This window comes from Trichechus manatus, unplaced genomic scaffold, assembly GCF_000243295.1.
Source record: "Trichechus manatus latirostris isolate Lorelei unplaced genomic scaffold, TriManLat1.0 scaffold00157, whole genome shotgun sequence".
In the NCBI taxonomy this organism is placed as follows: domain Eukaryota; kingdom Metazoa; phylum Chordata; class Mammalia; order Sirenia; family Trichechidae; genus Trichechus; species Trichechus manatus.
In genome coordinates this window covers 5,941,693-5,958,126 of record NW_004444093.1, presented here as the reverse complement: position 1 = coordinate 5,958,126, position 16,434 = coordinate 5,941,693, and the positions used below count along the sequence as shown (strand labels likewise).

Here is a 16,434-nt window from a genome sequence, read left to right as displayed (position 1 = left end):
AGAAGTTGTGGAGAGACTGGAACACTTATACACTGTTGGTGGGAATGTAAAATGGTACAACCAGTTTGGAAATCAATTTGGTGCTTCCTTAAAAAGCTAGAAATAGAAGTAGCATACAATCCAGCTATCCCACTCCTTGGAATATATCCTAGAGAAGAGCCGTCACATGAATAGATACATGCACTCCCATGTTCACTGCAGCACTGTTCACAATAGCTAAAGATGGAAACAACCTAGGTGCCCATCAACAGAAGAATGGATAAACAAATTATGGTATATCCACACAGTGGAATACTAGGCAACGATAAAGAACAACAATGAAGCCATGAAACATAACACGGAGGAAACTGGAGGTCATTATGCTGAGTGAATTTAGTCAGTCACAGAAAGACAAATACTGTATAAGACCACTATTATAAGAACTCTAGAAAAGGTTTAAACACAGAAAAAAACATTATTTGATGGTTACGAGAGTGGGAAGGGAGGGTGAGGGTTATTTACTAACTAGATAGTAGATAAGAATTATCTTAGGTGAAGGAAAGGACAGCACACACTACAGGGGAAGTCAGCACAACTGGACTAAACCAAAGCTAAGAAGTTTCCTGAATACAGTCAAACACTTCGAGGGACAGAGTAGCAGGGGTAGAGGTCTGGGGACCATGCCTTCAGGGGACATCTAGGTCAACTGGTATAACAAAGCTTATTAAGAAAATGTTCTGCATCCCACTTTGGTGAGTGGCGTCTGGGGTCTTACAAGCTTGCAAGTGGCCATCTAAGACGCATCAATTGGTCTCAAACCACCTGGAGTAAAGGAGAATGAAGAACACCAAAGACGCAAGGAAAGTATTAGCCCAAGAGACAGAAAGGGCCACACAAAGCAGAGACTTCATCAGCCTGAGACCAGAAGAACTAGATGGTGTATGGCTTCCACCAATGATCACCCTGACAAGGAACACAACAGAGTCCCTGATGGAGGAGAAAGGTGGGGTGCAGAACTCAAATTCTAGTAAGAAGACCAGACTTAATGGTCTGAGACTGGAGGAACCCCAGAAAGCATAGCCCCTGGATTCTCTATCAGCCCAGAAATAAAATAATTTCCAAGGCCAACTCTTCAGACAGGGATTGGTCTGGACTGTGGGACATAAAGTGATACTCGTGAGGAGTGTACCTCTTAGCTCAAGTAGATACAAGAGACTAAACGGGCAGCTTCTGTCCGGAGGTGAGTTGGGAAGGCAGAGAGGGTTAAGAGCTGGTTGAACGGACATGGGGAATCAGGGGTGGAAAGGAAGAGTGTGCTGTCACAGTATGGGGAGAGCAATTAGAGTCACATAACAATGTACGTATAAATTTTTGTATGGTAAAAATTAAAAAAAAAAAGAGCACTTAAAAAAAAAAAAAGAAATTTGAACACTGATTGAATAATTAATGATAGTAAGGAACTCCTGTTAATTTTTTTAGGTATAACAATGATATTGTGAATTTTTAAGTCTTTATCTTTGGAGTCCCCAGGTGGTGCAAAGAGTCAATGCTCTCAGCTGTTAACCAAAAGGTTGGTGGTTCAAGTCCACCCAGAGGTGCCTCGGAAGAAAGGCCTGGTGATCTACTTCTGAAAAATCAGCCAATGAAAACCCAGTGGAGCACAGTTCTACTCTGACACACAAGGGGTCGCTATGAGCTGCAGCTGACTCGACAGCCACTGGTACAGGTATGTTTTAGAGATACCTAATGAAGTATCTAAGCGTGAACTGATACGACATCTGGGATTGCTTCAGAGTCATCTAGCGGGATGCTGAGTGGGTGTACAAACAAGACAGGCCACGAGGCTGGATGATGGATACATGAGGGGGCATTATGCTATTTTTCTCTACTTTATGTATCTGAAATTTTCAATTAAAAACAGAACAAAGCAAAAAGGGTGACTGCTAGGTCAAAGTCATAAAAAACAAAAAGTCGAGTCAGCTCTTGCCTCTCCTCTCAGTGGCCCCTCATGTGGCCCCCCAGGCTCTATAGGACTGCTGTGTTCCCCATCCCACCCTGACCTCTCTAACTGCATTCCCTGCTTCTGCCCCTCACACACGCTGTTCTAGAACGCTGGACTCCGGCTGTGCCCAGACCCCTTCCAGAGCACACCACCCTAGGGCCTTTGCATGGGCCGTTTCCTTGGCCCAGAACGCTCTTCCCCCAGATGGCCACACCCCCACTTCCTCCCCTGTCAGATTTTTGTTCCACTGCTGCCTTGTCAGCAAGTCCTCCTAGGGCCCTCTCTGCCCTTGTCCTGCTTTCCTTTTGTCCCTGGCAGAGTCAGCACCTGATATATCACTGTGAGCTGTCTTCTGGTTCCCCCCACCCCTACACCAGAATGCAGGATCCTTGCAGGGGGAGAAACTGTCTGTCTTGCTCTCTACACATGGTAGCACTCAGTAACTATTTGCTGAAGGAGACACGGTCCGTGGCCCTCCTGAGACTACTGATTACCGAGGAGGAAAGAAGGCATATGAAGTTTCTTTGTCACCAAAGCTCACACGTTCCTTCACCCTGCGCCTCCTGAGGCTGAAGTCAGATATGGCCCGGCCTCAGTGCTTTGACATCTCCCCGCAACACTCACCACCAGGGAGCACAGCCAGCCTCCTAACCATGAGCATCTGCATGGGCAAGGCCACAGAGAACCTGGAACAAGACCAGGGCTCAGGGCAGCTCAAGCAGCTAACCATCAAGACCAGCGGGGGCATGTAGGGGATATAAAACATGGGAACCCCAGGAAAGGGCTAGGGTTGATGACCAATGGTTGAGAGAAGCCCAGCCCAAAGGCTTCTTGGCAAATCTGTCCAGATCACCTACCCACTGCCTGGCCACCTCCCCGGGCCTGTGCGACTCAGCCAGAGCAGCTTTAGCCTCCGGTGATGAACAGACCATAACCTCTGCCTAGATGTGGCCTGTGACCCACACAGCCCAACTGTGCCCACAAAGGGTGCGACACAAGAAGCCCCCAGCACCCGAGGGTTCCCTCGGACTTGCCCTGGCTTTAAATTACCTGGACCTTTAGGAAAAAATCACGTTACCTTTTTTTTTTGAGAAACTAAAAGTAAGTACCCAGCCTGATCAGAAAAGAATGACCAACTCCATACAAGAACATGGGGAGCAAGGGGCCTTGGATTCTACGGGCGAATCCTTAAGTTGGCTATGCAAGTGACACTGTGGTTGAACCATGTCCCCTCAAGTATGTGTTGGAATCCTGACCTCTGTACCCATGGATGCAATCTGTTTGGAATAGGGTTTTCTTTGTTATGTTAATGAGGCCATGTTAGTGTAGGGTATGTCTTAAACCTAATCACTCCTGAGTTATAAGGACAGCATAAACAATACAAACAGACAGGAGAAGATGCCATGTGGGGATTGCCAGGGAACTGAGGAAAAGCAGCAGAAAGAGACAAGATCTTCCCCCAGAGGTGACAGAAACAGAGAGCCTTCCCCTAGAGCCAGCACCCTGAATTCGGACTTTTAGCTTCCTGAACTGAGAAAGTACATTTCTGTCCTTCAAAGCCACCCACTTGTGGTATTCTGCACCACCAGGGCTCCTTGCACCCAAGCATGTGGCCTGACCCAGAGACCCACACACTACACACTCCTCCTGGCCGCAGCAGCACTAGGTAACTACCACAAGTGACTACTCACCTTCATTGTTCTTTGCAAAATTTAGCTTAATCAGGGACCTCCCATCTAGTTTCTGGAAGAAGAAGCAAGAGTTAATAATATTGAACAGTATAATATGAATTAATGATAATTAACGTAAATAATATAAATAATAATAACAAATAAGTGACTGATGTGAAGAAATGCCAAGCCTATAAAGCTGAGCGAAAAAGAGAGACTCAAAAATTCTCTGGACATCTAGCCCTTTACAGCTACAAACGGGAGGAGTTGCAGGTGCTGCCCTGGGAAGCCCCAGGCACAGTGCTAGCCAGGATAAGGGCGGCCACAGACCAGTGCACGCAGGAGGGCTTGGTTACGCACCACCCTGCTCTAAGAGAGGACAGGTTTATAAACACAGGCGCCAGCTCTGTTACCGGGGGTGCCTCTGGGCTGGAGGGTGAGGCTGCAGGGAAGAGGGCTGTTTTATACTCTGCAAAGTCTAAACTTTTCCGTGGTGAGCACCAATTACTTCTGAAATTAAAAAACCAATGTATTTCTCAAGCAGGGTAGTGGGTACATGAGTGTCCATCTTATTCTGCTGTACAAATACTTGGGGAAAAGAAAACATTAAAAAGTGGGAAAAAAGAATAAATATACCACCAACATGCTGAGCAGTTGTGTATGGCAATGGGAAGGTGGGAGCCTCTGTCAGTTTCTGTAATACATCTGCAACCCCCTACGGGAAAGCGTCCCGTATGTTAACACAGTCATGGTGGCCAAAGGAAAGCACCCTGCCGTGGTGGAGGTGGTGAGGGTGGGCTACGAGAGGTCTGAGATAGGGGAGGGATCCCTGAGTGCTGTCAGCCCCTGACTCAAGCCCACACCTCTGCAGCCCCTGGCTGGCATAACCTTTAACCCTGGACCTCCTAGTGTGGGGTGGGTGTAGGGAAGGGAACATACCAGGCCTGAGCCTTCCTCTCCCAGACCTCCGGCCCAAGCCTCAGCTCCATGGTCCTCGTGCCCGAGCCCCACATGAGGCCCCTCCCTGCAGGGCAGGCCCTGACTGGCCACATCTGCTCCTCCACAGCTGACTGCATTTCAGTTACCACCACCACGACCCCAAACACACACACATCAGTACAGGCAAGGATCAGATGAGACCACAGGATGGTCCAGCAGGGTCCCTGCCCTCAAGGCTGCTCTCACCAGAGAGTCTTCTCTTTCAAGCTCAGGCACCCAAGCATGTGGCCTGACCCAGAGACCTACACACCACACTCCTCCTGGTCCCCGAGAAGGGGCACAGGGCCAGCCAGCCCAGGCCTCGGGGCTCATGGCAGCCAATACCGCCAGGACCTGCCTCAACAGGCAGTGAGAGGGGCTCTACTGAGCCCAAACATCCGCCAAGTGAGCCCTCAGCAAGGCTACGATGACAGCTTCATGGATAAGAATCAGCATAACCCAGTCTCCAGAATGTGGAGATTGATCCAGTCCCCACCTTCCAACTTCATCATCTTCCATGCTGGCTGCCCATGGACCATACTCTCTCTCTGACCCGGGCCACCCAGGGCTAGGGCAGAGCTTACAAGTTAAGAGGACACCATCCTTGGGTTCATTAATTCACTGGATTACAAAACTCACAGAAGATAAATTTATGACTACTGGTTTCATTACAAAGAGCCCTGGCGGTGCAGTGGTTAAAGCTATTGGTTGACTACTAATCTGAAAGGTCAGCAGTTCAAAACCACCTAGAGGCTCCATGGGAGAAAGATGTGGCGATCTGCTTCTATAGAGATTTACAGTCTTGGAAACCCTATGGGGTCGCTACGAGTCGGAATCAACTGGACGGCAGTGGGTTTGGTTGGGTTTTATTACAGTAAAAGGATATAAATCAGGATCATCATGAGGAAGAGACACACAGGCAAAGTCTGGGAAGGTTCCTGATGCGAACCTGCTGTGTTTTGGAGAGGGAATGTTACCGTTCCTTTGCCGACCAGGAACCTCTCTGAGCCTTACGGTTCCAGCTTTTATTGGCCAGTCCTGCATGGTTGGCTAAATCCTGCCTCCTGAGCTAGTTCATATCGGCCTCCCAGGTGAGTCTTTTCTGGTCTGGCCAGCCCCTATTCCCAGCACAAATCCTCAGGTGTGGCCTGAAAGTCCCAGACCTAGGCACCCCAATTACTCCAAGGGTTATTTCTCCAGAGCCAAGGACAAAGGCCACCTTACTTAGGGTAAAATGAGGTCCTTTACCCCACAAAGGCCCTTGTGAGATCAGGCCAAGGAGGGGCAGCAGGCACTCAATACAGATCTGCTGGACTGGCTGAGGGCGCCTCTGCAGAAACTCACTCAGAAAGCGCAGCCAGGCAAAGGGGAATGGCTGAGCATCAGTGAGATGAGCCTAACAACAGGACCATGGTCCTGCCCTCATAAGGCTGCCAGTGCACAGCCAGCCCCATGACATGTTAGGCGCCCCAATGAGCACCTGTAGGGCAAAGCTCCCCAAATAACAAAAACCCCACAGATGCAACCGAATGAACGACGTCCACTAGGAAATGAGATGACAGGTGTGGACAAGGGCACATGACAGATGTGGACAAGAAAACAAGAGGGGGTGCCTCAAAGGCAGACAGCAGGGAATGAAAGCCACCACCGACAAAGCCAAGAGCAGAGCCTCAACATCAGAGAACTCCCGCTCAACACCTGGGCGGCTCCACTGACGTGCCACGAGGCCAGGGAAGACACACGCCTAGAACTCAGATGCAGAGAGCCAACTACACAGGGGACGGGCCAGTGGCACAGAGCCCACACTTTAGGAAATCAACAGAGAACGTCCCCCTGACTGAGGCCAGGACCTTGACAGTGGCTCCCAAGAGCAAACCTCACTAAGAACACTGCTGGTCACACATTCACTCAACAGGGACAGGAAGGATACAGCAGACAACCAAAGGAGGGTGCTCTCCTTAGGGAGGCAAGGCCACAGATGGCCATGACAAACATCGGGGAGAAAAGCCAATAGACTGCGGCTGATCTAAGAACACTTGCCACGACCCAGCTCCTCGCCAAGTTTGTCTTTTCCTCAAAGAGCAGGGAAAACAAAACTGGTGAACCACCCTCCCAATCTGAAAAACATGCACAAAATCCTACACCTGCCTAGCACATGACAAGGGCTGTGGACAGGCCTCCAGCCTCAGTAGCTCACAGCCATGGCACTGTGGGTGGGCTGCCCAGGACCCCAGCACTCTCATTATCACAGTTTGCCCCAAGTCAAAAAAAAAAAAGAGATGGTTAAAAAAAAAAGAGGTGGAGGGGTAAGTACAAATAAATCCAACAGAGAGGGCAAAGCAACTGGGTAAAATACAGGTGGTCCCCGCTCTGCTCAGAGTTGGGTCCGAGACCCCTGAAGGGTGGCAGCGTTGATGGCCAAGGAACTTCAGGTCTTGTGGGGAGGGACAAAAGTTGTGAATGAATCTGTTTACTAAAATAAACAGCAAGTTGTTGTTGTTAGGTGCTGTCGAGTCAGTTGCGACTCATAGCGACCCTACGAACAGAATGAAACACTGCCTGGTCCTGCGCCATCCTCACAATCCTTATCATGCTTGAGCTCATTGCTGCAGCCACTGTGTCAAAAGCACACACTAAACAAAGACTAAACCAACGGCATTTCCCCACCCTGTACTGGCAGCCAGGGCACTATGCTTGTCCACTCGCCACCCGCTCCTCCCGCTTGAGCATCACAGCCCGGGTCACTTTGTGCCCTGTCACTGCCACAAGCCTCCAAACCAGTCTGCCTCTCCAAAAGGCCTCTACGGAGTGCTCTCAGTCAAAGGGCTGACCACGCCACACCCAGCTCGCTGTCTTCAAGGTCAAGCCAGGCCAGGCTCCTGACCCTGGCAGACACAGCCCTAAGCCCCTTGGCCCAGCCCCGGTCTCACTCTGGCCACCCCTCAGAACCTCACCCTGCACCCCACACTGTCCAGACAGACACAGACTTTTATCACACTGTTCTCTCAGCCTCACACACCAGTGTGAGTGGCCCTCACAAAGGGCCAGTGAGGGCGAGGGAGACCATTGGTGAAATGGATTGGCACCAACAGCCACAGTGATGGACTCAAACATGCCAGTGGTCATAAGGGTTACACAGGACCAGACAACATCTCATTCTGTTGTCCATAAGGCTGCTGTGAGTTGGAGATGACTTGATGGCAGCTATCTGGCTATCAGTGCATATCAGTAAAAAGCTGCTTAACCTAACATGATAAAAATACAAATTAAAATGATTTTTTGCCATAAGATCAGCAGAACTAAAAAAAAATTAAAAAATAAAAAACAGATGGCATACAATGCTGTGGAGGGCACGGGGAAACAGGCTTTTTCGTCCCTTTGCTTCTAGTAGGAGTTTAAAATGAACTTAGGAGAGCAATTTGCCAACAGCTCCCAAAACTACAAATGCACTCCCTCCGTGACCAGGATATTCACACAAGTGCCCAAGGGAACGTGCGCAGGATATCCCTGCACCCCGCTGCTAACAGCAAATAACTTAGATTCGCTATGGGACCCCATACAGAGCAATGCTGTGCAGCCTCAGAAAGCAGGGCAGCACTTCACGCACAAGCCTGCACAGAGCCCTGTGTGTGCAAAGCAAGGTACAACGGGATTCATGCAGCGTATCTGTGGCCCAAGAAGAAAAGACACATACACATGCTTAGGTGTGCACATGCAGGGAACAGTTCTAGAAAGGAATGGGTGTGTCGGGTGGGAGGGAAGGGAGAATCCCTCCTCGCTGTGCCCCATGGATGGTTCTCCACCTTGTCCGTGTACACACAAAGACCACCAGAACACAAGTGCAGGCACTGGAGTGCTTCCACCTGCACAGCTGCCTACCTCTCCATTGCTGGGGTTGGTCCCGTACTTCTTAAGCCAAGGGAGGATGCTCCTGAGGGGATGAGAAAACAGAAGGCATTGCCATGGCAGTGAGGTTCAGCTTGGGAACAAAACCACAGTCCTGGAGGGCTGGTTCCGGGTAAGAGACCTGGTAATGGGCTTCCCTCCACTTTATTTCTGATATCAGAAGCCAACTGGAAGAGCTCCTTTCCTTGTCAAAGAAAGTAGGGAACTAATTCTGGATAAATGGGCATCAAAACACACTCAGGGTTTTTACTACAGTCATGTATAAACAACAACAACAACAAAAATAACTAGCCAATAAAATAAAAAAAGGATAAATAAATGTGATTGGTCCATACAGTGAAATACTAGGCCAACATTAAAGATTATACTTTCAGAGAATTCTGAATGAGCTGGGGCAAAAGCTCTTGTCATAAGTGAGTGAAAAATGGATCCAGAACAATCTTCATAGTATTATCTCAACTGTGTTACTATAAGGAAATGCATAAAAAACAGGAATATAAACATTAATAGTGGTTATCCTGGACAATGTGATTATGGTAAATTCTTTCCTCTTGTAGTATTTTCCAAATTTTCTAAAATGGGCAAAAATAATTACAGAAGCTGGTACATGGTAGAACATAAGCCTGGGCATAATGCTTCAAATACCTGCACCTTGGTGATGGCTCTGCTTCATAAAGCACAATGTATTCAGTTCATTAACATCCCAATACATGCACAGGGGGCCCATTAGAGTAACAACCCCCTCATGTGGGGTCAACACCACTCCAGACAGAACCAGCAGCACTTGTCAGCCAACAGTGCCTGCCCAGGGGTAACAGCAGCACTTATGCCAGGTCCCTGAGGTCCAGGCAGCCCCTCCTGGGTCCCCAAGAGGCCCACCCAGGGCTCCCAGGGCAGCTAGGACCAGGGGTCTGGTGACCTCAGCACTGCCTGCTTTGGCACTGCCTGGAGCCCCAGATCTTCCAGCTAGCCCAACATCCTCTTCCTTCGTGGGTGTCAACAATCTCACCATGTTTGTTAGGTCAAAATGCAAGGGAATACTCACAGCAAGTCAAAGACAATGCCTTCAGGGGTGCATACCGGGTAGACAAAGGGCTGCAGAGAGAGACTGAGAAGGGACACGAGTCACTCCTGGTAAGCTGCTGGGCACCCTGCACACAGAGGGCTGGCCAGGCCACCGGTACTTGGTGCACTTGGCTCTTCCCTTTGCTCCTCCCTCCTGCAGTCATTCCTTCAACAATCCCTGGGCTCCTCACAGTCTGTGCTCGGTGCCAAGACCAGAGGTGACTCCCAGGTCACTGCCCCTCAGAACCTCCAAGTTTGTACTCACAGCACAAACCAGTAAGTACAAGGTCAGGTGTCCCAGGAGAGATGCTGAGGGGCCCTTGAGAAGACATCAGCCACACTCCTCTCCACATGCTCTGCCATGTCACGTACTGGTTTTGTTACCATGTTCAAGTTCAAAAGAGGTAACTGATGCTAGTCTTAGGGAGTGTTAAGGATTGAACTGTGTCACCCGAAAAAGATATGTTCAAGTCCTAACCTCTGTACTTATGAACATGACCTTGTTTGGACACAATGTTTTTCTTTTGTTGTCAGTTAAATTAAAGGAAGTCATACAGAAGTAGAGTGGGTCCTAATCCTGATCTCCTCTGAGTGGTGTCTTACGAAAGGGGAGAACAGACCTGGAAACAGAGTCACACAAAGGGGGAAGACACCATTTCTGTCTACAAACGAAGGAACACCTCAAACTACCAGAAACTGAAGGAGACAAGGAAGGATGTTCCCCTAGAGCTGACAGGGAGAGAGCATGGCCTTGCTGACATCCTGAACTTGGACTTCTAGCCTCCAGAACTGTAAAACAATACATTTCTGTTATTTAAAACCACACACTTCGTGGTAATTTATTATGGTAGCCCTAGGAGACTAAGAAGGAGGCAAGAGTTAAATTCGCTCTCCGAAATCTCACTTGGCAGGCAGGCCAAGCTTTTCTGAGAACTGCCGTCCCCCACCCCAAGGGATTCGAGGGTGGGCTACTATGGTCTGTGGGTGCCTTGACTGCCAGACCACTCTCCCACATTTACCAGCTCACAGTGGTAATCCAAGGGGTAGGCATGTGACTCAGGCAGGACGTGAGTTCCCAGGAGCCCTCAGTGAGTTCTGACACATGAACATGAGTTAAGAGAGGCCAGTGTAGGCTCTGGATTGCCCCAAGCCATTTCCCATCTTGTAGAGAGGGTCTGCCTAAGAATGAAGCTTCAAGCTATGGAATCACCTTGCAGAAAGCAATTTGGCCATCGTTCTCGGTTCTTTCTAGCTGGACCAACACCTTAGGCAAATGAATAGGGGCTGACCAGACAAGGAGGGACCACTTTGGGGTCAATGCTGACTAAGCCTTAGGGGGCCTGATGTAATCTATCATGGCCACATACCGAGGGCAATAAAGAAGTGTGCCGGGTGAGCAGCTGGCAACGAGGATGGAGAAGTGCCAAGGTGAGGACTGGATCCATTACCATACTCTGGGGACTGGATTCATGCTGATCCTGACCACACAGTTAGCAATGAAAGTGGGATTTCCTCACTGAGCCCCTTGTTTAGTGCAGATGCCAATGTAGGGAAAAGCAGAGCCAACAGATGAAGAGAAACTGTACCCTGGTGCTTCCTGGAACCAATACCCTTTCATCCTGCATGAGGTTTCTGTCACTAGTCATCAAGAACCCTGGCTGACCTGGCTTCTAGTATGTACATCAGTCACCTACGACTTTGGTCAGCACAGGCCAGTCCTGACAGCACTGGGGCCCTGGCTCTACCAGGTTATGACCAGGCCCTGGCACCATAACGAAGCAGGCTCCTGCCCCCAGGAAACCCTCTTTGGGCACCTGCCTTTCTGCAGTGGTGGTGGTACTGTTTGTGACTGACCCAGAGCAGATTGCAGCACCAAAGCAAAACTCTAAACATCATGATGATGCACATGCCATCTTCTCTCAAACATGATCTGAAAGGGCATAATTTCAAGGTAGTTAAAAAATGGGCTACACTCAGATCTGAGGCCCTTGGTAGAACTGAGAACCAAGGATGAAATTTCCACAGCTGTGCATGAGAGTGCCCATCCTTGAAAAGCCCCCTACCCAATGTGAGTCAGATCACACTCCCACAAGGCTGACAACAGAACCTGAGAGACAGGCCCAGTATGCATGGGGAGAGCCCTAGCCAAGAGTGCCTATGCCTCACCTGTCCCCCTTACTGATGGGGGACTGCCAGGCCCCCAGTTCTCAGCTGCAGCACTGTGGGCATACCCTTTTGCTCCTTTCTCACCACACTGTGGTAGCTGGCAGGGTGAGGCAGGTGCCAGAATGGAGAGCTTTGCTGGCATACACTGGTTGAGCATGCCCTGACCCACAGAATCAGACCCCTGGGGGCCTGTGTGGACAGACATGCTCCTCCAGGAGACCCTGCTCTAGGTGGAAGACCCTGGAGGGCACAGAAGCCATGGCTTATGCTTGGGGAAATGCAGGCCCAATCGAACCACCAGACCTGCCTACTCCCACAAGCCCCCTGGCCTTGGGAGGAGCAATGTATTGGGGTTATGGGGTTTACTTCACCTAGTCCCACTTCTCCAACAGACCCTCCCTCTGTTCATGCACATACCAATTAGGGCCGGAAAGAAGCATTCGAGTGGCTTTGCATCTGGTCCCTCCCCACTCCACCAGTGAGCTGAGTTCCCAGGTAAAGGGGAGAAGAGGCTCAGGTGTCACGACTATTGCTGCTGCTGTTATTACTTAGAATGTGGAACAAAAGTAAAGCATTAAAGGCAGGGGCCTGGTCAGACAGCTGGGTTCAAGGCTCAGTGGCACCACTTCAGGTGTGACACCTGGGTGAGGGACTTCAGTCTCAAAGCTTCAGTTTCCTCAACTGTAAAACAGGCTTAACAATAGGATCTACCTTCCTCAGAGAATAAGAATAAAGTTAAAAGGACAACATCTATAAACATAAACTTAGAATAAGCAGAAAATAGTTATTGGTTGTCATCATTGGCTGCCCCTTCTCCCAGGTTGGGGAAGAGCTGGGTAGGGGGACGCAGATGGACTCACATCTGGATCTCCAAGGATCAGAGGCACTATGAAATATCTGGGTATCAGAGAATAGCTACAAGGGAAAAATCAACTTTGAAAAAAACTTACCTGCAGTGGTCAAAAGGTAAACGACGAAAATTTGTTTTTGGGATATCTGTTTAAAATAAAAATTTGTTCTGTAAGCAAATTTGATTTACACACTCCTACCAACAATCCAATTACATTCTAAGAAAAAGATCATTTAAACTGGAGTCTCTGGGTGGTGCAAATGGCTAACGTGTTCAGCTGCTAATCAAAAGGTTGGAGGTTCAAGTCCACCCAGAGGTGACTTGGAAGAAAGTCCGGGCAATCTACTGCTGAAAATTCAGCCACTGAAAACACAGTTCTACTATGACACACAAGGGGTCACCATAAGTCAGAGTCAACAGCAACTGGTATCCAGGCTGCAGTAAAAAGAGCACTGTCCTGATTGCTAATATGAGTAAAACTGGCACAGGCTTCTTGGAGAGCAAAGGCCCATAACAGCAGGACTATTAGGATTGTGGCAGAACCCCAGCTGTGGTGGCTTAAACAAGTATGTGCTTTTTCCTTTGAGTTTTTTTTTTTTTTTTTTTCCTGATGTACCTCGTATATTTTGGTTATATCTATTAAAAGATTTTTAATCCACAGTTTCAACAGCTGTGATCTTTTGGAAGTAGACTGCCTGGCCTTTCTTCTGAGGCACCTCTGGGTGTATTCAAACCTCCAAATTTTTAGTTAGCAGCCAAGTGCTCAACCATTTGCACGCCACCCAGAGACTCCACAGCCTGGATAGCTTTGTATATTTTTACTCTTTATTATTCTGATACAGAAAAATGTCACTTCAACCTACAATAAAAAAATTACCACTGATAACTGTGGTGAAGAGTAAGGCAATACTTAATACTGCCTTACTTAATAGTAGGGAAGTCAGCACAACTTGACCAAGGCAAGGTCACGGAAGCTTCACAGACATATCCAAACTCCCTGAGGGACCGAATTACTGGGATGAGGGCCGGGGACCATGGTCTTGGGGAACATCTAGCTCAACTGGCATAACATAGTTTATAAAGAAAATGTTCTACATCCTACTTTGGTGAGTACCGTCTGGGGTCTTAAAAGCTTGTGAGTAGCCATCTAAGATACTCCACTGGTCTCACCCCATCCGGAGCAAGGGAGAATGAAGAAAACCAAAGACGCAACAGAAAGATTAGTCCAAAGGACTAATGGACCACAACTACCACAGTTTCCACCAGACTGGAGTCCAGCACAGATAGATGGTACCCGGTACCACCACCAACTACTCTGACAGGGATAAAAACAGAGAGTTATAGACAGAGCTGGAGAAAAATGCAGAACAAAATTCTAACTCACAAAAAAAAGACCAGAGTTACTGGTCTGACACAAACTAGAGAAACCCCAAGGGTATTGCCCCCAGACACCCTTTTAACTCAGTACTGAAGTCACGCCTGAGGTTCACTCTTCAGCCAAAGATTACACAGGCCATAAAACAAAACAAGACTCAGTGGGCACACGAGCCCAGAGGCAAAGAAGAGAAGGCAGGAGGGGACAGGAAGCTGGTAATGGGGAACTCAAGGTTGAGAACGAAAGAGTGTTGACATATTATGGGGTTGGCAACCAATGTCACAAAACAGTATGTGTATTAATTGTTTAATGAGAAACTACTTTGCTCTGCAAACCTTCATCTAAAGTACAATAAAAAAAAAAAAGGAAAGAAAAATTACCACTGAGATTAAACATTTTCCCACGTTTAGCTATATGTTCTTTTGTGAACTATGTCCCCAGCCTATTTGTCTACTGTAGTTTCTATGTTCTTAATTTTTACAGGCTCACTGCACAGTTTCGAGATCATTCCTTAATCCCTCCTCCCAGAGGGGGTAGAAAGATTTCATGCCTTACCTGGCTTCTTGCCACCATAGAAGTGAGTGTATTCAGCACAGGTAATGTACCTGAAGAAGAGAGAGAGAGAATGTTACTACTATCATAAAATAGAGTCTTTGGAAGTAACTGATGACCTAATCATTCACTCATTCACCAAATGCTCATTAAACACTTAAGTGCCAGGCACATAGTGATGACACAAGAGATGTGGGGATGCACACACTAATACAAAGTCCTGGTTGGCTCTGAAAGAAATTAGCTGAATTTAAAAGAAGATCTAGGAGAAGGAGCTGGCCACATGAAGATCTGGAGGAGGAGCTTCCCAGGCAATGGGACCAGCAGGCATATCAAATGTAAAACCCCTGAGGCAGGGAAGAGCTAGGTGTGTTCCAGAAGAAAGGGTATGCCATTGGAGACAGTGTGCGAAGGGAGGTGTGGCAGCAGATGAAGACTGAGACACAAGTGGTGGAAGTTGACAGAAAACTGTTAGAGGGTTTTGAGTAGGACCTTGATATCACCTACCCTAAGTCTTACAAGCATCATTCTGGATGCTGTGTGCAGGGGACAAGCAAGAGAGGAAGAAGAAAACCCACTCAGGGGAAGACTATAAAAATTCAAGAAGGAGCTGGCATAAACTCCACCTGGGGGGAATGGGATGGGTGAGGTGAGCCGGGAAGACTGGTGATAGGCTGGAGGTGAGAACCAAGAGAAAAGGCATCACAGCCAACTCCCAGACTTTTTGACCTGAGTAAGCTGAGTGAATAGTGGTAAGGAAGGTGAGATAGGGAGAAAGAGGTTCAGGGGCTAGAAATCAAGGGTTCAGTTTTGGACATAGTCCATTTAAGGTGTCCATCATACTTCCAAGTGGAGATATGGAGTAGGCAGCCAACTACTGCCAAAACTGGAAAGATCAGTTTTTGGAAGACTGGATGAGATCACCCAGGGAGAACGTACATGGCGAAGAAACCTGGGGCCTGCTGACCTACAGAGGTCTGAGAGAGAAGGAGGAGTCTAGCAGGGGAGACAGAAAAAGAGGCTACAGAAGAGAAGGAAAACAAAGAGCAAGTGGCGTCCCACGTACAAAAGAAGGTCTTCAAAAGAAAGAAGTGGTCAACTGTATCCTCTGCTGTTGAGAAGTTCAACAAAATAAGGACTGAGAACTGCCCACTAGCTTTGGTATCATGGAAGTCATGGGGACCCTGAGAAGTGTTGTTCTGACAAGGATGCGTTTATCACCACCCTTATTCAACATTGTGCTAAAGGTCCTAGCCAGAGAAATTAGGATAGAAAAAGAAATAAAGGGCATCCAAACTGGTAAGGAAGAAGTAAAAGTATCTCTATTTGCAGATGATATGATCTTACACACAGAAAACCTCAAAGAATCCAAAAGAAAACTACTGGAACCAGTAGAAGATTTCAGTAAAGTATCAGGATACAAGATAAACATACAAAAATCAGTTGGATTCCTCTACACCAACAAAGAGAACTTTGAAGAGGAAATCACCAAATCAATACCATTTATAGTAGTCCCTAAGAAGATAAAATACTTAGGAATAAATCTAACCAGAGATGTAAAAGACCTATACAATGAAAACTACAAGACACTACTGCAAGAAGCCAAAACAGACCTGCATAAGTGGAAAAACATACCTTGCTCATGGATAGGAACACTCAACATTACGAAAATGTCGATTCTACCCAAAGTGATCTACAGATACAATGCAATCCTGATCCAAATTCCAACAGCATTTTTTAAAGAGATGGAGAAACAAATCACCAACTTCATATGGAAAGGGAAGAGGCCTCGGATAAGTAAAGCATTACTGAAGAAGAACAAAGTGGGAGGCTTCACGTTACTTGATCTTAGAACCTATTATACTGCCACGGTGGTCAAAACAGCCTGGTG

General features: G+C 47.9%; 1 protein-coding gene across 1 annotated transcript in view; it reads right to left on the bottom strand.

Annotated features, from left to right (window-relative positions):
* PPIL2 (peptidylprolyl isomerase like 2) overlaps positions 1–16,434 on the bottom strand; it is a 43,653-nt gene that overhangs the window by 24,694 nt on the left and 2,525 nt on the right. The window contains exons 2-6 of the mRNA XM_004386196.2: positions 14,547–14,596; positions 12,717–12,762; positions 9,581–9,643; positions 8,509–8,560; positions 3,673–3,724 (exon numbers count right to left, since the gene is read on the bottom strand). Coding sequence (XP_004386253.1) covers positions 3,673–3,724; positions 8,509–8,560; positions 9,581–9,643; positions 12,717–12,762; positions 14,547–14,596 — 263 coding nt within the window. The remainder of the gene's footprint in view (positions 1–3,672; positions 3,725–8,508; positions 8,561–9,580; positions 9,644–12,716; positions 12,763–14,546; positions 14,597–16,434) is intronic.